At 39.9% G+C, this 23,088-nt stretch overlaps 2 protein-coding genes across 12 annotated transcripts in view; both read right to left on the bottom strand.

Moving 5' to 3' along the window:
• Positions 1-1,715: 1,715 nt before the first annotated feature.
• Positions 1,716-3,454, bottom strand: LOC103717768 (probable polyamine oxidase 4). Of its 5 annotated transcripts, XM_008806290.4 has the most exons (6): positions 3,036-3,448; positions 2,845-2,951; positions 2,588-2,772; positions 2,453-2,482; positions 2,202-2,329; positions 1,716-2,105 (listed from the first exon to the last, which is right to left on the bottom strand). In XM_008806290.4, the coding sequence occupies exons 3-6, from the start codon at positions 2,745-2,747 to the stop codon at positions 2,082-2,084; spliced, it is 342 nt and encodes a 113-aa protein (XP_008804512.1). In that variant the 5' UTR covers positions 2,748-2,772; positions 2,845-2,951; positions 3,036-3,448; the 3' UTR covers positions 1,716-2,081. The 5 variants fall into 5 exon arrangements, 3 of the variants coding, with proteins under 3 accessions (XP_008804512.1, XP_008804496.1, XP_038983371.1); XR_003387768.2 differs by having other exon boundaries at positions 2,202-2,335; positions 2,568-2,772; positions 2,845-3,454; XR_003387767.2 differs by having other exon boundaries at positions 2,568-2,772; positions 2,845-3,453.
• A 3,747-nt stretch (positions 3,455-7,201) lies between these two features.
• The window catches only part of LOC103718767 (pentatricopeptide repeat-containing protein At3g16610-like), a 32,366-nt gene continuing 16,479 nt past the window's right edge, over positions 7,202-23,088 (bottom strand). For 2 of the 7 annotated variants that reach the window (XM_017845152.3, XM_017845155.3), the window contains exon 3: positions 7,202-9,878. The gene's annotated coding sequence lies outside the window, so the exon portion shown is untranslated. Of the gene's footprint in view, positions 9,879-10,533; positions 22,773-23,088 lie in introns of those variants that run through there. The other 5 variants (XM_026808967.2, XM_039127442.1, XM_026808964.2 and 2 more) reach the window with 3 other exon arrangements.

Genomic DNA, 23,088 nt, shown 5'->3' with positions numbered 1-23,088 from the left:
GGGTTCATTCCTCGCCTTGGATCGTCTCTCGGCGCCGCTCGCAATAAGAGGCCTCTTCCGGCGAGATACAATGGCTTTCCTAGGCATCCCGACCTACTAAAGGAAGGAGAGACATGAAATGGGAGAGAAATCGGAGAAAAAAATGAAGGGAGAAGGCGGAAACGACCGTGGGAGACTCGAGGATTTTGGAACAGTGATGGCCAAAAAGAAAGATTTGGAAAAAGTCGGTTCGTTTAGGGTTAAAAGATGGATTCTCGACCTCGAGTCGACTCATGAAAATTCACGAGTCGACTCGCGCATGAGTCGACTCTCAGAATCATCCGAGTTGACTCGAACTCTGGCACATAACCAAAATCTCAGTTAGTATCGTGCCAAGAGAGAGATATGGTAATCTTTAGAGCTTAAGAAACGATTTGATGATTATAGACGTGGAATACTATATCAAACGTAAATTAATGATCAAAATCAATGAATGAGAGAAAAAAATTAAAGATATGGATCAATCACTAACCCTCTTCTAAGAGTACAACATCGATCTTCACTCAAGAATTTTGTGAAGATATCAGCAAGTTTATCATCAGTACAAACAAATTCAAACATCACATCATCATTTAACATATGATCTCTTATGAAGTGATGTCTTATCTCAATGTGTTTAGTTCTTGAGTGCTGAATTGGATTTTTAGTTAGATTTATGGCACTTGGTTTATGGGAATCTTATTTTGCTTAATGCCATAATCTTCAAGTTGTTGCTTGATCCACAAAATTTGAGCATAACAACTCCTGGCAGCAACATATTCGGCCTCCGCTGTAAATAGTGCAACCGAGTTTTGTTTCTTGCTAAACCATGAGATTAAGTTCTCTCCTAAGAATTGACATGACCTGCTGATACTTTTTCTATTAAGTTTACAACCAGCAAAGTCAGAATCAGTGTACCCTATTAAGTCTATACTTGATTCTTTAAAGTACCATAACCCTATATCTTTTGTTCCTATTAGATACTTAAAAATTCTTTTAACTGCAATTAGGTGTGATTCCTTAGGATTAGATTGATATCTAGCACACATGCATACACTAAACATGATATCAGGTCTACTTGCTGTAAGATATAATAATGATCCGATCATACCTCTATACAGCTTTTGATCTACTGACTTATCTGATTCATCTTTGTCTAGTTTGCATGATGAGCTCATGGGGGGTGCCAATTGACTTGTTTCCATCCATATCAAATTTTTTTAGCATTTTCTTGATGTACTTAGCTTGATTGATGAAAATCCCTTTCTTAGATTGTTTGATTTGAAGTCCGAGAAAGTAGTTCAACTCTTCCATCATGCTCATCTCAAACTCACTCTGCATTAATTCAGCAAACTCTTCGCAAAGATGATTGTTAGTAGCACCGAAAATAATATCATCTACATAAATATGCACTATTAACATATCTTTATTTTTTTTTCAAAAATAAGGTTGTATCAACATTCCCTCTAGAAAATTCATGATCTAATAGAAATTTTGGTTTTTAGTTAGCGACGCTTTAAAGCGTCGTTATAAATATTTTTTTAAAAAAATATTTAAAAAATTATTTTGAATGAAAGCTGCATTTTTTTTTCTTTTTCTTTTTGGCTGACAAAGGCCTATGTAGCATTGAGAGTGTCAAAAAGAGCACAGCACTACCATCAACAAAAAGGCTTGAGGATGATGAAGGCACCATTTGAAATATGGCAAAAAAAACAAAAATCTACTTCCATTTATTTCCAGATAATACACGGTTTCGTTATTGATCCAGCAAAAAATAAACTACATCCTAGATATTTGGAAGGGTATCATTTCGGACATTTCCTCCCTTAATACAATCTGGAAGCGATCTGAGATACCATATTGCAATAATAGATGCCTTCGGCAGTCTTCGGCAGCCAAGATACCTGATGTATAAGCTCCATGAACAGACCCAGAATGATCAACACTTGCTGCTTCCCCAGCAAAATATAAATTATCCACAGGAGTGCGAATCTCTCATACAAATCAGCTGGCTTCTCAACCAGATCACAAGAATAGGACCCAAGGGAATCTGGATCTGTACCTCACCGAGAAACCACATACTGAACCTGAAAAAAAATAACAGTTAAAAAAATTAGTCCGAAGCTAAAATCACCATTGGAGTGCAACACAAACACAAATGAATATAGGTGGTAGAATCTTACTGGCTCTGTGGCATCTGGTAGCATTTTCTTAAGTTGTAGCATCACAAAGTTAACAGCTTCTTCTTCAGATAGTTTCTCAATGTCATGAGCAAACCTTCCAGCAGCCATGTACACAAGAACGGGATGTCCTGTTGCTTTGTGGAGATTGAGAAAATAGCCACAGGCATAAGATGTTGGAGCAACCATTTCTAAAATTTCTACATTAGGCCAAAAGGCAGTACTAAAGTGAAGAGCTATCTTGTTCTCATTACCAGTATAGCCACCCAACATGCAATAATGCTCTGAAAAGTAAATAACAAAACCTCAATTAGATGTCACTATCCCAAGATTAGCTATTGCAAGGGGGTTCTGTAAATTTCAATGTACATCAAAGATTTTGTATGTACTATGTCTCTCTTTAGCATTCCATCGAATGGATGTCGTGCTTGGCTGCCTGCCACTCTTCTCACTGTCAGAAGGTTGAGAATATTGCATTCGTGGCAAGCAAGGAGGATAGCGGTGAGGGAGGTGGAGTTCGCCGGAGATCCAGCACGGCCAAATCCGCATACTCGCAGTATAGTTGGTCAGCAAGCTGCATAAAGATTTACAGTTCGAGAAGAGAGAAGAAAAATCAAATGAAAACTACCCATATTTCTCAACATACCTTCTTGAGGGCCAACTCCTCGATCAAGCGGGCCTTGGTGTGCCGGATCTCGGCATTCATCGCTTCCGCCACCACCCTATTTTTCTTCCGGCCGCCATCTCCGATTTCTACACAACATGGACAAAAAAAAATGCGCCACTAAGGAAACATTAGGAAAAAGAAACCTTGGAAGGGAGAAAGAGGAGGAGGACCTGGAGGGCGTCGTCGATGTCAGACTCGACGGCGGCGAAGAGGCGGGCGAAAACATCATCGCCGGAGACGTTCTCTGCGCGCTGCTTCTCGATGCCACAAAGAGAAGCGGGGAAAAGAGGAGGGGAGTCGAGGTTGAGCCGAGGATGAGGCTGCCGCCTGCGGTGATGGAGAGGGAGGAAGAGTAGTAGAGGCAGAGGTCGGAAATGCGGAGGGAAAAAGGGGATTTGAGGAAGAGAGCACTTGGTCGGGGAAGGAGATGGCTTCTGTAGGGGTTAGGGATCACCTTTTGAAAGCGCGCGACGGAGAGAGAGGAGAAGGGGGTTAGGGATTAGGACGAAATAGGCTCCAACGACGCTTTTTAGCGTCATCTTAGGCCGGTGACTACACCCGCGCTTCGCCGGCAAATTTTGATGTTAGACTGAAAATTGCCGATGCTTTTTAAAAGCATCGGTAAAACCGACTTTTCCTGTAGTGAGTTAAGCTAGCTAGATGATATGGAGTATTCTGCTTACATTCTCCTAATACCATTAATTTCATACTTTGGGATAATTTGCCCCTAGCCTTCACACTTAACCAATTCCTTAATCCATATTCCCTCTATCATTGTTCTTTTTAATAGCCAACTTCTAAACAAGAAAGAGATGAAGTGAGGGAGAAGAGGCTGAGTCCAAGTCTTACTTGGTGTTAAATCAATTGCATTTTTTCATCCTTCTGCAATTCTGATTACCCCTAACCAAGATTCAATTGAAGGACTTTTATATAAAGATGAAAAAGTCATGGATTAATATACAAATGTGAATGATTTTAGATATCTAATTTAAAAAATTAAAATTTTAGAGAGCTCTATAATAGGAAAGCCGGGATTCTTTGGATCAAGCTCCGATTTGTTTGAATCCGAATCCATTGAAAGGATATCCAATGAACCACCAAAGGGTTACTGTTAGATGTGGATTCTTTAAGAAACTAGCTTGGGATGTAATCTTTATTATTATTTCATTTTTTTTACTGTTGCTTAGAGTTAGGCTATGTCGACACAGATTTTGAGCAAGCATTATATTTTATTCAAAATTGACTCAAACATTGGATAGAGTCGACCGTTTGATTCTTTGATGAGGTTGATAAATAGTGTGTGCGTCCTTAGCAGGTTTGTGCAAATGCTTGGACGTGCCTCCAATTGCAATAAGCAGAAAGAAGGTGGGGCAAAGGTTTGGTAGAGCGAATTTTGATGTCTTTACCTTCAAAAACTTTTACTACCATGATTGGCTTCCTTGAAAAGAGGCAGGTAGGTTGTATTAAGGCTAAGATTCTACTCTAATATGTAAGAATAAATTGGGATAACTAAAGCAGCTAAATTAAAGATAAATATGGAAAAAAAAGAGTAAAGATAAAGATAAAGATAACAACGAATGTTTGATTAGCCAAAGAGTTCTCTATTCAGGTTACATCCCACTATTTATATATATGATGTTATAACCAACTAGATAACCGTCCACCTCTAGTGCTGACACATATCCACATCCAATTCTTCACTTTTCTAAAAGTTTCGGTATCTGATGCTAGCTATCCTCCACTCTCCATATTCTAATAACCGTCGAGTTTGTATTGTATCACGATCCTTCTACAAGAGTGGGAACCCCATGTATCACCGCACCTACTTGGCCTTAAATTCCACAAAGCCAGACCTTATTCCATCTACCTTTGATGGTTATCCAACTTGTCCCAACTGATGCTCCCCTTTTTTGTCCTATGAAGCATTCTAGGTTCCATGTTGAATTATTTCCAAGCTTACCCAGTCTGTTCTCCTAAATGGAGTCAAGTGGACCAGGACTTCGGCTTCCTGGGAGGGTACTTGGCTCGAGACCTCTCCATCATTATCCAGTCTTGACCTTACTGCATGGTTGAACATGCATAGAACTTTTGGATAACATATTAGCTAGAATATGGTGTAAACAGATGGAAAGCCCTCTCTAGAGGGATTTCTATTGCACCTTTGGCTAATTTTAGTACAAAGTAATCTACCTGGGATAGATAGATTATATGTCACATACACTTCCTAGTCAACATGACATGTCAAGAGCTGTGTTTGCAAATTCTACATTATATAAAGATAGCATCCCTCAACTACCTCTATCAGCTATTAAAGTGGCTTGTAATTTGATATAAAATGACATTGTAAATATGTTGAACTTATATTCTATTATTAATCACTACTATATATTCTATCTTGAAATGGTGATAATGTTAACAGTCATGGCCCCATCCAGTAAGTTCCATTCTCCAAAAAGGTAGTGAATAATTAATCAGCGGAACAAGAGAGAAAGAATACAACATGTAAAAAATGCCCCCTCTGGCTTTACCTTATCTTTATGCACCACTAATGCAAGCTGCTGCTGCTTCTTCTTCTTCTTCCTCTTTTGATAAAAGCGGCATTTCATATAGTTCTAATATGAGTACATCCTGAAGGAAAGTAAAGAAAATAAGGGAGGAGAAATGTCCTCCGAGGATGTCCATACGATCTCTCTGGAATGTCGGACAACAAATGAGGCGATCCAGTTTGCGGCACTGTTCGCCTCTCGGAACACATGTAGTGCCTAAAAAGAGCTACTATATATTCTATCTTGAAATGGTGATAATGTTAACAGTCATGGCCCCATCCAGTAAGTTCCATTCTCCAAAAAGGTAGTGAATAATTAATCAGCGGAACAAGAGAGAGAATACAACATGTAAAAAATGCCCCCTCTGGCTTTACCTTATCTTTATGCACCACTAATGCAAGCTGCTGCTGCTTCTTCTTCTTCTTCCTCTTTTGATAAAAGCGGCATTTCATATAGTTCTAATATGAGTACATCCTGCCAAATCAAAGGAAAGTAAAGAAAATAAGGGAGGAGAAATGTCCTCCGAGGATGTCCATACGATCTCTCTGGAATGTCGGACAACAAATGAGGCGATCCAGTTTGCGGCACTGTTCGCCTCTCGGAACACATGTAGTGCCTAAAAAGAGCTCAACTCCTGGACCAGTCTGTGAGTATCACAGATAAGAGGGTGACCATCACCATATCTATCCACTTTCCGCACCCAGTCAATCACCACTGAAGAATCCCCCTCGAGACATACGCACTCAGCACCAAGTATCCGTCTCGCAAAGGAGATACCCTTCCAGATTGCCCGTAGCTCCGCCCCAACTGCAGTAAAATCAGGCGTACACCGGCCACCCCCCCCCCCCCCCCCCCCCCCCCCCCCCCCCCCCCCCCCAATCATTATAGCTACAGGACCCGTTCATGAATATAAAATAGCAATGCAGGATATAGTCAACGTGGTGGGTGGAAGTTGGTGTACCCTTGCACTACACATGGGCTCCACATAATGACCCATTCCCAATTTTTCCATCTCCCTTTCAGACTCGTTGAGCCGTGCTCTGCTTCTCCCGCGCAAGGGACATATGAGAGTTTCTACTTCCATAGCCTTGCTTTGTTTCCAAGGCTTTCCCCCCTTCCCCTCACCACTCTCCCCTTTCTGACACTGAGATGTGGACACCCAAATTGCAAAAGCATTGGCCCTCCACCTTTATGTTTGTGCACATGCATTCATACATTTAGCCATGCACTCTAATGCTTCCACTGCTCTTGAAGCACTGCAACCGACATTTAACCGCGACTACTCAATTAATTGATTGATCCCATCCATTCATCGATTGCATTAAATCTCAATCAACCAATAAACCCTAATGATGAGGATTCCTGTTCGGTTGTTGTTCGAACTAGGGGGGTCTAGCTCAAATCATGTCATTCGGTCGTTGTTTGAACTAGAGAGGCCTAGCTTAAATCATATGTCATCCGTGTATCGTGCAATGGTGGGTGATCGGACAGAATCAAGGTATAAGACCTTATTTGGCAGAACTGTTGGTAGTAGAGCCTTTTGAAGTAGAGCTTTTATAAAAACTATTTGTTGTTTAGTAACTATATTTCTAAAGTGTTGTGGAACTTTAATATCTATTTGGCAAACAAACTGAGAAAGTACTTTTAGTATGACAAAATAACCATACAGAACATTGCATAGTATTATAAAACAGAGCATAATAAAATATAATATATATTAATACATAAATATATGATATAATATAATATTATTCTAATATAGTTAACATAATATTGGCTCTAAACAGGTTCAGACTGTAAATCTTCTTCCGCAACGTCAACCATTGGATCGCAAACCATACAAATCTCAAAGCACTCTGAACTCTATCCATCTATCCGCACAAATCTCGAGATGGTCATTGCGCGATCCAATGATCAATTTGTCTGAAGGAAGGCGAAGGAATGGTCGGTGATTTGAAAGGATCGGGACATGCAAGTCCGTCTCTATCCACGGATGGTGGGTGATCAAAAGAATTTATACCGTATGAGTTGCTGCATATTTGGGCTTCATTTATTCGACACCCTAGCAGTGTCCCCTCAAAGATCCACAATGGCAATTGCAGACCACAATAGGCTCCTGGCAACATTCATCCATGGGAGGAGAATAGCAAGCAGAGAAGTGGACCAAGAACTGAAAACTACCCCATGGGTGGTGGCTCCACCACAACCGGCACTTCTCATTGTATTGCATGATGGCCACCTACGGCTAAATTGGACCTCCTGGTCATTAAGGTGGTGCCAAGACAATGATGTGGACGCCAAGGGATCTTTCCTCCGGTGCCGTCCACTTGGCATGTACGAAGTCCTTGGATCGATATCATATGGTTGGGTGACAATATTAGTTTTTTTTGTGTGTGTGAGTTTCTAGCTTTTTCCATTGCAATTCTAGCCATGGATAGTGTTTAAAGGGAAAAAAAATGTTCAAGCGAAAGGGATGGATTGATTGAATAATGCCATGCCATGCGTCTCCTTGGGATCACTCTTCCTACCCTTTTAACATCATGGGACAAAGTTGCGGCCTTTGTTAAGGATTAGGCTTCGAGACTTCATCCCCATGTTTGTATGTATTCCACTGTGATGCTTCAGAAAGCGACTTAAAGGTATTATTAATGCATTGAGGTGTTATCTGGTCCCTTGCATTTGGGTTAGGCCATAACAAAAGGCAGTTTGAGTCTGAAAGGGGTGATGAGCTAACTTCTCTGAAAAATGAACACATGCATCATAGACAAGGAGAGGGTTGTGATATCGATGATATTAAATTAGAACCGAAACTCATACACGAGGACTGTTATTTGTTGATGACTACGATGGCATGCGGCAAAAGGAATACAGAACGATGTTTACTTAGGATGGGACTCGCCTAATGTACTAAGACTTAGATATCATGTATTGCTTTCAATGCAAGTAGACAAGGGCTACTCAATCTAAGAATAAAATAGGTGTTCACACTTTGTAAGGGACCTTATGTTCTATTGCTAATTGTGCCTTTCAAGAGCTAAACAAAGGATGCAATCAGATGTGTTATGTCCAGCTTTCCTTACACTTTGATGCAAAGGATGTTTTAGTTTTAAGTCTAGGCGAGGGCTGAAGTGGCAGCTTGATCAAGTGCATGGAATTTAATTCTAAAAACCATGGTTCAGGAGCTGTCTGGAGAGTAAATTCAGCTTCCTACTGAAAACATGAGGCATAAAGACGAGCTGATTGACTAAATGCCAACATTCAGGCATTTCCATCTAAGCCATCACATGTAATTTTACATACACAAAATATTTGGACAAAATCGAAACATATGACTGACACAAATTTTAACCAATAGGAATCGAAAAATTCACACAAACTCATGCTAGAATTGGTTGATTCAGACCTGTTTATTGGCTTACATTTGGTCTAAGTAGCAGAATGAACACAGCACGAAGATTAGCAATAAAGTCTAGATGGTATTTTGATAGTTACTTCATTTGCTACTTTGAGATGAACTCATGGCATCTTTTACATAAAGGAGTTGGCCCTGATATGCTGCATGTGTTGGGGGGTTCCTTATATAGGAGGTAATTGCCAAACTGCCAAGTGGTTCTCTCTTTTTCCCTTTTGGTACATAATGCTAATTAATATTCTGACATTAGTTTCATGAACCATTACATGTACATTTTATATACACATCAGATTTAGATTGAAATTAAGAAAACATAAATCAATCAATTCAGATTTGAACAGGGAGGAACTGAACAATTTGCACAAATTCATGCTTGAATTGGCTGATTCAAGTCAATTCATCGACTCATATGGTAGAATTGGATCACGCACAGCAGACCACCATGAATCGGTGTGGCAGAGACTCAGACCACTTTAGCTGTGGGCAGAAATGCACTTATTCTTGATGTCTATCATATGCTACCCACAAGCCAAAAGAAACTGAAATTTTTAGGTAGTCTCAGATAAATACCCCTCCATTCATGGATGGTTAAAATCTAAATAAGATGGATGAGAAATTAAACTATTATCGACAAAGACAGTTTTACCTATAAACTTATTAAATTCGTATAGTTATTGTTGATTCTCCACAAGTGGTATATCAGTATCATAAAGATTTTGGATAGAGTAAGGAGATCCTTCATTAAGTATTAGATCTTGATTCAGCTCAAACCTAATATCGCAACTAGACATTCTTGGTTAAAAATCTATGGGCCTGAATAATTAAACTAGGGGCAGGATATCTCCTTTTCGCAGAAAAGATATATAAAGAAGAAATGATTCGAAACGAAATCCGAGACACAACATATAGTGACTCTTATCTTGGCAAGTAATCCTCAAACCTAGAACCAACTTCCGACCCTTGTTCCTCTCTTTTCTTCTCCTTTTCAACTGCTCCACTTGTAACCGCATAGCTTCTAGCCACAGCTATCTTCCTTGAAGGGCTGGAACAGAAGTCTGTTGAGGAACGCAAAAGCATAACCATGACAAACCATGATGATACAGTAGACTCCACATTAACTGATACTTTCTAAATTAATATCTAATATCATTTTTTTTGAGCAAGCTAATTGGTTACATGGATGATAATTAACAATTTCCCATCTAGAACAACCAATACCTCTAACATTATCAATGTTTGTTCATACTTCTTACAAACATGAAGAGAGACACCATTTAAGTACATTAAAATATCTAGTTCTCGTCGTATCTAAGTAGGTTCTCCCATTGGACATAATTAATAAAACTAAATAAATGAAATTTGAGGCAAACTTAATTTTCATTGCAAAGTTTGAGTACCGAGCAGACATTGGTTTACTTGGCCAACATGCAGTTCTAGGAAAACAAAGACCATCACTGTTAATCAGGTGGCATGCCAATATAAAGAAATTAGAAATGTAAGTTATTGTCTGCTAATAATAGGTGAATCTAATATCTAATCATCTTAATCTTTTTTTCTAAAAAAATCTAAATAATCTTATAAACCAACATTTTTGCTTTTCTCAGAACATTTTTGTTATCAATCTACTAGCATAAAATAAAGCAAAAATTATACTGCAAAAATAATAGAGGGCCTACTTTACGAACTATGAAAGCTTGTTAAATATTAAAATTACAAAAACATAGCCTGTTGCAGGGAAAATCCATTGAATTTTCTTGCAAGTTGGCATTGCTCATGCCAAAGATAATCCTGAAATATATTTCACAATTAACGCAGGAAATTGATCAAATCATAACACATGCTTGGGGAAAAATATATAGATTCAATTCAAAAGTAAATCAAAATTTTCTCTCCCCATCTTAACAAAGATATCTGTAATTGCAGGTGGAAAAGTCTGGTTCTTTCGCAGTCAATTCTTATTACTCCTTAACACCTCCAGAATCAATGATGCCCAATCCACCCCATTTCAGGGGCCTGTGGCACTCGTGAAAGCTAAGATCTTCTCTTGGCTTGCTATTAAAAATAAAATGTTGACCAAATACATTCTGCGAAGAACAAACTCTATTGATGGTTGTGCACTCTAAACGAAGACCACAGAAACTTCAAAATCATCTCCTTGTCCACTGTCCACCATCCAAGCAACTCTAGGCACACTTCAAATCAAAAATCAGCATCAGTAACATCCAGGGTCCCACCTCTCCCTCTAGACAACCTGGAGAAGCAAGCATATCAAGAAAATCTACTAGAACATCTGGCTTGAGAGAATCAACAGGGTGTTCCTGAACAAATCCTATCCCATTAATGATCCGGCGAACACGATCACTGCCAACTTCTCCAAATGGGATTTTACTACATTAAGGAGATAGGCTTCTTCCTTCTCTCCTCCCTCTCTCCTGTTTCGAATCCTGCTTGATCTTGCTTTCTGTTATTTCTGCTGTTTTAACCTTTTTCCCTATTATTTTGCTTTACTTTGTTGTACTACCTTTCATTATCTCAATAAATTTGGATGGATTCTATCCAACCTTTCATTTGGAAGAAAAAGGAAAAAAAATATCAAAAGCAATCTTCACTGGTGCCTTCAAATTTTTCACCAAATCATTTGGATTTTGTATTTCAGTGCACTCATATCTCGTAAGAGAACCAGGTAATAGAAAATTTCAAATGAAGTACAACTTGCTGAGCATATTCATTGAATAATGGAAGCTGATGGTTCAAACCTATACTTACAATTCATTCAAAATAGCCAAAAAGCAACATGTATATGATTATTGAAATTCTAATTAAAACATTTCTTTTGGAGAGAAACTCAACCAGATAAACCAGAAAACTACTTTTCAGATGATATTTGGATTAACAAAGAAAGAAAGAAACAGTTATCAAAGTGAAAAACGTATACCACAAATTGGCAACAATAAGAACTTTGTCTAGTTCTCATTGACTATGCCTCTAGAGATGCAGTTTTAATAAAGTTACGTAAAATTAAGCAGCAGATTGAGAGGAACAGTCAAAGCAGGAACAAACAAGACATTATGATCTATCTCATGTTAGAAATGCAAAATGAAAAAATTGATACCCAATTCAAAGTGTTGCTTATAATGGGTTTTGACCATGTCATTTACCAAACCGACTAGTCATGTGGACATTCAAATGAACTATATCTTGTCCCTCAAATAAATTTCATATTAAAAGAAGAACATGAAAGTTTATAGTCTTTTTTTTATTATTCTGTAGTGTATTAAGTGAAATATAAACAGATATAGAGAAGAAAGCTTTCTTTATAAGGCTTAATCATGTTCATAAAGTTCTGAAATCATGAAGTCATGACTTGATTTGCATGTTCCACATGGATCTGAAGTTGGACTTGCATTTTTTTTCTTTATTTCTTTTTTTAGCCATAAGGGGATATTAAATGCTATCCTAGTCTGGAGAGCTAAGAAGGGATCAGAAGCAAAATGGCAATAATATGCAGTGGTTCACTCTTACAAGGAGCTTCTCAGTGACACAAGCTTATAGCATAAAGTTTCAGAAAGCCAAACTGGAACAACGTAAAATCTTAGTAGACAGATGACAATGAAACCTCATCCAGGAAAAATCTGTAGCATTTTTTTGTAGCCTTGAATGTGTTATCAGGATGAGTTGAAAGACAGACATCCACATGTAATAATGCTGGAAAAGTGTTGATTAAAAAGGAGATATTCTCATGATGTGTGATCATTGCTGCCTTTATGACGAAGGGAAATCCAGTAGGGATTTATGAAGGCTAACAGTTATGCATGAGTTATGAGGATAGGATGGGTATTGAACCATGCACATAAGATGCGTATTGAGAAAAGAGACATATATCGAGGAAATCTATGAAGGATATTGTTATAACTAAACAAAATGGAGGGATCAGTGTATTGCACAAGAAGGATATGAAATAGTGAGAACTAACCAGCACGTGAATTGAAAATTGAGGATACAGTAAAAATAACAGTTCAATTTCAAGGTTGACCTGAAATATTTGCACTTGAAGTAATAGAAATCTGGACACTGGAACAAGACTTAACAAAAATCAAATGGATGGCAAAGAAACATTCACAAAGTTAGGCCTACACAATCAAGAGAATGCATGTTTCCTATGGTCAATGAGTAATAATACAGCACTTAATCTAGCATTTTTATTGTCCAAATCTGAACAAATATAGTATTAAAGAAAAATGGATCTGCAACCAATTAGGTAGGGTTTCCTCGCTATCAAATTATATTATACATTTATGGATTGTTCATCTATTGCCCATATTTACCTTAGCCAGGAAAAGGGCACCAATTTCAAGGGTCTAAGTCAGGAATGGAGTATTTTAAACAAGTCTAACACCTTGATGTATCAAAACTTAGTGTAGAAGGTCAAATGCGTACAAATGGGACAAGGCTTGTTATTCAAAAAAGGTTCCAAAGTCCATGTTCATGAAAATCTTGCAGCGTCTGGAATCATCCATGTATAGATACATATTTGAAGCCAATATGGCAACAATGAAGAATATCAATTCAACCTAGTATCTTCTGTCAATTGAACATCCTGCCGAGACTTTGGAATGTGTTCAATGAACTTTAGATGATATTTGTTGCAATACTGCTGGCTTCAACAAAACAAAAAAACATATCATCACTTTTTTTCTATTGCACTCTACCCTATATACATCTTCAATCAAGTCAGCTTCACGATGACAGTGCTTGCCTATTTATGTTTCAGAAAGTGGTTTTAAGTAGTTTCTCTCATTTCTTACCCCCATTACATCCCACTCCCCTTCCTATACGATATCACCGAAGCTTCTAGGGGCTTGCTTTTCAATAATTATTTGGAGTGACACTTTAGTTAGATTTATGAAGTCAACACCCAGAAGCTGTGCATTTTAAACAAGAATTGCACTATTTTTATTGCAAATGAATGTATATCTCCAATGGAACAGCAAGTAACGAGAAAAGCTGATCACTTCATTTCGACATCTGTTTGCAAATGAAAATGGAAAAGGATAACAAATCACTAGTCATTTCTGTTGGCCTAAATATTTTAAGATTCAGAAGCATCTAAAAGCTTTCAGCAATCTTCTTCCCATTAGCAGGATGAATCATTCTATTCTAATTCTAATAAGCTACAAATAGATATCAGAGATTGACATCTTAAGCAGAGTGAACAAATAAAAAAGCAATGTTTTGTGAACTTGCACATTGGGTGAACCTAATGATTTCTGTCATGAATGTATGGTGAGAGAGAAAGATATGGAAGAACAAAGTCAAGACTTGGGTGGCACATACTATCATAGAGACTGGGTGGTGGTTAAGGAAAGATGATCAACTTGAATATTAGAGGCACTCAAGATTTGAGGGAGCAATGAAATAGCTGCAATTAGTAGCATTAGATTTCATTGTTCTAGGTCAACTTAAGTTTGAGGTGAATTTCATGCCTTTATATCTCGAGCCTTGTAAAGTGACATCAAGTGAAGTGACTTGTTAAGTATCAAAAGGAAAGGCAAATATATGGATATATCAATAGCATAAAAGCAATATGAAGGCATAGTGGAAAAGTTAAAAGTAATTTTGATAACACTTGTCATTTCTAGCAGCCAAACTTGGTGTTTGCATTTGTGCCTTAATTTCTTTGCGCTTAGTGGTAAAGGAATAACTTTAGCAGGGAAACTAAGAAGATAGACTTGAGAAGAATTGCATAAGGAATTCTGTTTTGCAGTGTAATGAGTTAGATACACTAAACCACCACCCTTCTTTCAGTCCAACATTTTCCTACAACAGTCCTATATGCAGACCTGTTGTATACGCCACTGAAAACCTGAATTTTGTACCTAGCCAAGTTACAAATTAACAATTCTAAAACATTTATTTTTACGTTCATGTTAGTTTTGGTAAGGCACTCGAAAAACATTTTAAGTTTATGGGAGATGGAAAAAGTATTTTAAGTGACAAAAAAGGAACACCTCACTTAGAGAAGTTCATGAGAGGATATACTTTATACATCATTAAAGCCAGCAACTGACAGGTAATATCCCTGTAATCCCCTTATCTTCATTCACACATGCTATCATGAAGACCTCCAAGTATTCTGTGCCTGTATTCCATCTTAGATGGCGAATTCACCCTTCCATAACAGTAGTCACTGTTAATAAATAGCATATATTCCTTTACATCCTAAAATTCCTTAAATTTGAGTCCTAACAATCACCTTTTGAACCCATGCCAACCTTTCTTTTGTGCTTTAGCAATTATTTTTGTCTTGTAGGCAATTCTGGCCAGTGTTTGAGCTCTTCCATAAATTTTAATTTTGAGATCTTCAATTAGGGCCACAATTATATTAATCATGGCTCGTATCTTGGTACCTTGCTATTTCCCTCTTTATGATTTCAATTTGCATAATTTTGATCCCTTTTTTTGGGAGTTTTCTTTGGTTTGCAAATTAGGACTTGCATGTGGGCTCCGCTACCTTGCAAATTTATGAGTTATACTAGTGTCACATCATTTGGGAGTACTAGCATGTGAATTGCTTCCTTTGCTAGCCACTTGTGGCTTTTTTTTGATGGCGAAATAAGTAGGGGATATCCCCCCAAATGAGGCGAATCAAGGTCGGTGGAACCGGTACCGGGCACCGTACTGGTTTTCCAGTGGCACGAGTTGATACGGGCCCGCATCGTGCTGTACTGGGCTTGTACCGACAAAGAAGAGGGCACGCAGACCGTAGGAGAGAGGAAAAGAGAGAGAGAAAGGGGAAGAGGGTGAGAGAGGAAGGGAGGCTAGCGGAGAAGTCGGCAAGCGATTTGCCGATTTCACTTTAAAATCGCAAAAATTTTAAGGCCGCGGCTGAACCCCCGTTTCGTTCGAAATAGAAGAACCAGTCACAGCCTCGCCTCGCACGGCCTCTGCCGGCCCTTCGCCAGTATCCCTCCCTCTCCCTCTTCCTCCCTCGCTCGTTTGCTCTTTTCTTCTCCTTCTCTGGCTCCAGCAATGATTTTCATTTCCGTTGTCAGAACTGTACCAGTGAGCCTCTAGTACGGCTCGGAATGGCCGGAACTATCCGGTTCGGGACGATTCCACTGACCCTGAAGGGAATATCCTTACCAAACTAAAAAATACTGCAGCATAGGGGCTTATACTGTGTCGAGTATGAGTGAGCCCATATAGCATAATTCTATTCAACCATTTTGGTTGAGTGGAATTATACTATGGAATAGGCTTGACCCTATCCTCTCCAATAACCATTTTGCCCTTATCGATTATATAAACGCGTAAAAAAGTGGGAGGGTAATTGTCTTTGTGATAAAATCCAAACATCTCAAAATCCAATGCGCATTGAATGCATCTTGTTCGCTTCACTTATTTCCTGCACTTATTCCTCCAACCAAATGCCAAAACAATCCTATTCTGCAGAATAGGTTGTATCACTCTAACAATATAAGGGATATCCTTTCCAAAATTTATTTCGCAATCAAATGTTACCGTAGTCCTCCAATCTCATAATCCACCTGCTTAATTTCCAATTGACCTGTTCCCTCTAAAGCATGGATACTTCTAAGGAGTAATCATTACCTTAGCTAATAGGCATCAGTTAACAATATATCCCTATAAATGTTGCATACATCTCACCAAATCCAAATTCCACAAGGGTTCTAGATATGGTCAGTATATGGTCCATAAAATTCACTATCCATTGCATTACGATTTGTGGATTCATTTTATCCAATTTCTTCTATCATTTAAAGATCAAATATTTTCTAATGCTCTTAATGGTAGGTTCTTTTAACAAATAAGTAATGCTTGCATAGTCACAGCACAAATTGCAACTATAAAATTTTAGAAAACCAAACATATAGCAATGTGTGGGATACGTGCGCCTCAAACCACAGCACCTAGGGCGTCCCCTATACTGCAAGAAGGCGTTGGACCTTGATTGAATGGTGGAGGACAAGAGCCAAGCGGAATTTGGCTCTTCTTCAACAATGGCTGCGTGCCCTAACTTTCCTTAGGGATGATGGCGTGAGAGGGAGAGAGAAACGAGATTAGGGTTTCAGGGAGAAAGAGTTTCCAATGATTTCATTCCTCACATACACAAATTACAAGAGTATATATATATATGTGGTCAAACATGACCCAAACCCAAAAACTCTCATAGGCTAAACCACATGAGAAAGCACTCAACCCAAGCCCATGTACACCCATGACTTGCATGCTCTCTCTCCCTTGAGCCTAAAGCTAGCCCAAATAATGTTTAGCCACCTTAAGACTCAAAATACCTAAGCCTTAAGCAAGTAGGAGACCAATTCTCGTCCCTACTTAAATCTGTCGCAGGCCTGGAGTCGACTCTGGCACAGCTCGAGTCGACTCCCGCTCTCTCTGTATCACCGGCTCCGACCTGGGGTCGACACTTGCAATCCATGAGTCGACCCCTTAACAGCACGAGTCGACCCCTGCTCACCTAGAGTCGACTCTCTTAGGTTTTCCATAGAGCTATTTTTCTGTCTGATTTTAGGGGTCGACCGCAGCTCTTCAGGGGTCGACCTCAGATCAGCATGAGTCGACCCCTCTGCTGTTTTCACTGCAGTTTCTTGCATTTTCTTGCTTTGGATGCGCCACACTTGTGCCAACAATCTCCACCTTGGTGCTCCAAAGCCTCTGCAAGCTCCACCTGATCCGATAGTCCCATCAGCTCCACACAAGAGAGAAAACTATCCCGTGGAAGAGTCTTCGTTAGTTGCATCCGACTGATTCTTCTTTGTATGAACTTTCACCAGCATCACTTCACCATTCTCCACTAACTCTCTGATCCTGTGGTACCTCACGTCTATATGCTTTGTGCGAGCATGATAGACTGGATTCTGAACCAATTGCAGAGCACTCTGACTGTCGCTGTGCAGCACCACTATACTCTGCTTCACCTCCATCTTCTGAATGAGTCTCTTTAACCAAAGAGCCTCCTTGGCAGCCTCTGTAATCTCTATGTACTCGGCCTCTATGGTGGACAAGGCCGTGATAGGTTGAAGGGTCCATCTCCATAAAACCGGTCCACTAAACATGCTGAACGCATAATCTATAATAGATCTCCTCGTATCCAGATCATTTGCAAAATTTACATCCACATACCCTTCTAATAGACCTGAGAACTCCTTTGAGGCATTGGAGTTCCTCCCATGTCCATCTTGCTGCTCAAAAGTCAGACCAAGCCTCCGAGTTTTTTGTAGGTACCGAAATATCCACTTCAGTGCCTGCCAGTGCTTTTTCCCTGGGTTTGCCATGTACCTACTCATCTGGCTCACTGCATGTGCTATGTCTGGCCTACAACACATCATAGCATACATCACGCTGCCCACAACACTAGCATATGGAACTCTATCCATGTACTCTTTCTCTTCATCTGTCTGGGGGCACTGCAACTTCGAAAGAGACATGTGGCTTGCAAGCGGTATTCCAACCGGTTTGGCTTTATCTATCCCAAACCTAATCAAGACCTTCTGAATGTATCCTCCCAATGACAGGTGGAGGACACCTTTGCTTCTATCTCTGCAAATCTTCATTCCAAGAATTTTCTTGGAAGGACCCAAATCTTTCATCTCAAATTTAGTAAACAATGCTGATTTTAGCTCATTCACTGCATTGATACTCCTGCTGGCAATGAGCATATCATCCATATATAGAAGCAAATATAGAGCATTCTCCTCATCCACATCCGTTACATATACACAATTATTATGCTCACATCTGAAAAATCCAAGGCTAAGAACAAAGATATCAAACCTCTTGTACAACTGTCGGGGTGACTGCTTCAAACCATAGATAGGTCTCTTCAGTAGACATACCTTTTCTTCCAACCTCGGCTGTATAAAACCAGTTGGTTGCTGCATGTATATCCTCTCCTCTAGGCTCCCATTTAAGAACGCCGTCTTCACATCCATCTACTCCAATTCTATATCATATTGTGCTACCAAAGACAACAACACCCGAATTGAAGCATGCCGCACTACCGGAAAGAATACCTCTGTATAGTCCACTCCCTCTCTCTGTGAGTACCCCTTTGCAATAAGCCTTGCCTTATACCTAACTCCATATTGCTCTGAAGGCACCTCTTTCTTTGTGAAGACCCATCTAGAACCAATGGCCCGAGCACCTCCCAGTAGATCCACAAGCTGACATGTCTTGTTCTTTTCAAGAGACTGCATCTCTTCCATCATGGCTTGAATCCATGATTCCCTTTCTGAGCTCTCCATGGCCTCTTCAAATGTCTCTGGATCTCCATTAGCAATGATGAGAGCATAGGATATAGTCTCATCAATGCCATTCCGAATAGGTTTGTAGATGAGGCGCTTCGGCTTGTGCGGTGCAATTCCCTCGACAAGGTCCCTCAAACCGGAACTCTGTGGCTCTACTTGCACCTCTTCCTGGACTGATGGCACTCCTAGCTGGTCCTTCACACATGTAGGAACATGCCTACCAAATTCCATCTCAAAAGAAATACGTTTCGAGGTAGAATTTGAAGGAATATCACCTGCTAGTGAGTGCTGTCCACTGCTGCCCTGTCCAGCCTTTTCAGCCTCATCTGCAAATCCTGACTTCTTCAAAATGCTCTCCTCATCAAAGATCACATTTCTACTGATGGTACACTTCTGTGAATGAGGATCCCACAGCAAATAACCCCTGACCCCTTGTGGATATCCAATGAAGACCATCTTTTGCGATTTTGGATCAAGTTTGCTTCTTTCGGTTGCCTCCACTAATGTATAGGTCGGGCAACCGAATACCTTTAGGTGGCCAAGCTCCACCTCCTTCCCACTCCAGATCTCCTCTGAAATGCCTCCATCAAGCTTTCTATTGGGGGACCTGTTAACAAGAAAATAAGAGAAAATTATCGCATCACCCCAAAAAGTTTTGGAAAGTGATGTCTGCAGCCTCAAACTCCTGGCCTTCTTTGTCAATGTGCAGTTCATCTTCTCGGCCACACCGTTCTGTTGCAGAGTTATCCTCACTGTGAAATGGTGTTTGATCCCATTCTCCTTATAGTACCTTTTGAACTCAGAGCTTGTGTACTCCGACCTCAAGCACCTCACTGGCTGCCTTATTTTCTTTTCAACTTCAGCCCTCCAGGATTTAAACCAGGCAAATACCTCTAATTTTTTCTTAATCAGATAGACCCATACCTTCCTGGAGAAGTCATCAATAAAGGTCAAAAAATACCTTGCTCCACCTCTAGCTGAAACAGGCGCCGGTCCCCAAACATCCGAGTGAACTAGCTGTAGAATGCCTTCACTCCGCTTGAAATTGTTGGCAAACTTTACCCCCTATGTTGTTTGCTATAAATGTAAGGCTCACATATGTCATTTCCCTCTTTTTCAACTACTGTAATCAGACACCTCTTACCGAGTTCCGTGAGCCCCCTATCGCTCATGTGACCCATCCGATAGTGCCACAGTTTGTAGACCAACTGCTTCTCCTGTGCTGCCGCCAACACCTCTGCACTATCCGTCACCACTGAGCCTTCCATCTCATAGAGATTATTGGCCATCCTTCTGCCCTTCATCACCACTAAGGCCTCCTTGGTGATCCTCAAACAGCCGCTATCCGGTTGGCTACCAAAAGCACATCCGTGCTTCTCTAAGTAGCCCAATGAAATCAGGTTTTTCTTCAGCTCCGGGACATATTTCATATTAGTCAATGTTCTGATGACCCCATCATACATCCTCAACTTAATGGTGCCTACCCCAGCAATCTTGCAAGGATAATCATCACCTAAACTCACACTCCATCGATTTTCTCATAGGTATCGAACCACTCCCGATGTGAAGTGTGGTGATGCGAACATGCTGAATCCAACGTCCACCGACTGTTTTCCTTCATGTGACCATCTAAAACAATCAGAATATCATCTCCATTGTCTTCAGATGTAAGAGCATCAATATGACTGGCCGAACCACCATTGGAAGAATTTTTTTTCTTCTTAGATTTCAGCAAAGGACAATTCCTCCTTATGTGTCCAATCTGATGATACTTGTAGCACTTCCAAGCCTTCTGCCTACCCCGAGACTTAGATCTGCCCTTGGACTCTCTCTAGCTCTTTCCCGAGGCCTCCCTTGCCTCTCATTAACAGCAAGAACCTCTGAGTTAGAACTCCCCTTGCAAATCTTCTCTTTGCTCATTAGACTGAAGAACACTAATCATCTCTTCATAATTCAAGGTTCCTTCCCATACACCAGAGTCGTGATCAGCCCATCATATGATCCTGGGAGAGAACACAACAGTAGAAGGGTCTTATCTTCTTCCTGAATCTTCACATTAAGGCTCATGACCTCCAAGCAAACTTGATTGAACTTCTGAATATAAGAAATCAGATCTCTTCCCTCCGGCATCCGCAGACTATACAACTGTTTCTTCAACCACGTTTATTTGTCATGCTCTTGCCCATGTAACTGTTTTCTAACCTCTCCCATAGCCCTTTGGCCGTGGTCTCCGAGCAAATCTCAGGTAGTACCTGATCAGCCAGGCACATTCTAATGGTGCTAAACGCTATCTTCTCTAACTCCTCCCAATCTTCCAAACTAATCCTTTCCGGTCTTTCTCTAACCAAGACCTTATAGATCCTTTGTTGTACCAGCAAATCCTTCACCCTTTGCTGCCATAGGGTGAAGTTTCCCTTGCCATCGACCTTCTCAAAATCTGCTTTGAGATTTTCCGAAGCCATAACACCAAACAAAAATTTAATGAACACAGAAAATTTTGTTTTGAAGGCTTACCACAGATTTTGATTTTTCTCCACCGAATTAGCAACCAATAGCTCTGATACCAATTGTAGGATACGTGCGCCTCAAAACACAGCACCTAGGGCATCTCCTATGCTGCAAGAGGCGTTGGACCTTGATTGAATGGTGAAGGAGGACAAGAGCCAAGCAGAATTTGGCTCTTCTTCAACAATGGCTGCGTGCCCTAACTTTTCTTAGGGATGATGGCGTGAGAGGGAGAGAGAAACGAGATTAGGATTTCAGGGAGAAAGAGTTTCCAATGATTTTATTCCTTACATACACAAATTATAAGAGTTTATATATACGTGGTCAAACATGACCCAAATCCAAAAACTCTTCTAGGCTAAACCACATGAGAAAGCACTCAACTCAAGCCCATGTACACCCATGACTTGCATGCTCTCTCTTCCTTGAGCCTAAACCTAGCCCAAATAATGTTTAGCCACCTTAAGACTCAAAAATACCTAAGCCTTAAGCAAGTAGGAGATCAATTCTCGTCCCTACTTAAATCTGTCACAGGCCTGGAGTCGACTCTGGCACAGCTCGAGTCGACTCCCACTCTCTCTGTATCACCGGCCCCGACCTGGGGTCAACTCCTGCAATCCATGAGTCGACCCCTTAACAGCACGAGTCGACCCCTGCTCACCTGGAGTCGACTCTCTCAAGCTTTTCAGAGAGCTGTTTTTCTGCCTGATTTCAAAGTCGACCCTAGCTTTTTAGGGGTCGACCTCAGATCAGCATAAGTCGACCCCTCTGCTGTTTTCACTGCAGTTTCTTGCATTTTCTTGCTTTGGATGCGCCACACTTATGCCAACACAATGCTTGTCATATATAGTATAATTATATATGTGAAAAATTATAGTTATTGTTGTACTCCAACTATACCCATACCTTTTTTTCTGGTGGTGGTATATATAAAATATAGAAAATTCTGCTTTGAAAAACATGTTCGAAAAAAGATTCTAATAAAAAATCATTTGGAAACTATATGATGTAGGTAAATATAAAAAGAGAGTAAAAGCAGTAGACATGCTTGGGTCTAAGGTATGCAAGGCACTGCAAGAACTATATCCGCCCTTCTAGGAAGGTTGGTGGCAAGTATGGTTTCAATGTACAATTGACTCCTAGCTTGGTCCCAAAAGCCTACAAGCACAATATGAGCACATGATTAAATGTTCACAAATTTGACTTGCCTTGCTCCCAAGGACTTAGAATTACTAAATGGGTAAAGCATTAAACTATAAGTGAACAATAAACAACACATAATGGTATTTATATTTAAATTAAACATATCTTTATTACAAATCTTGATTACAATCAACTACTAAAGAATCTTACTTTAATCAAAATACAACAAATAAAATCAAATAGATTAGTTTGTTAGAGTTTGCCGATGCCTCTTCTCATTCCCTCCGGATGTCTTTGATGCAACATTGGGTGCATCTAGTAGGTACTATAA

Source organism: Phoenix dactylifera, chromosome 6 (genome assembly GCF_009389715.1).
Source record: "Phoenix dactylifera cultivar Barhee BC4 chromosome 6, palm_55x_up_171113_PBpolish2nd_filt_p, whole genome shotgun sequence".
Taxonomy (NCBI): domain Eukaryota; kingdom Viridiplantae; phylum Streptophyta; class Magnoliopsida; order Arecales; family Arecaceae; genus Phoenix; species Phoenix dactylifera.
Note: the sequence above shows the minus strand (reverse complement) of the source record. Positions and strands in the feature narration are given on the sequence as shown.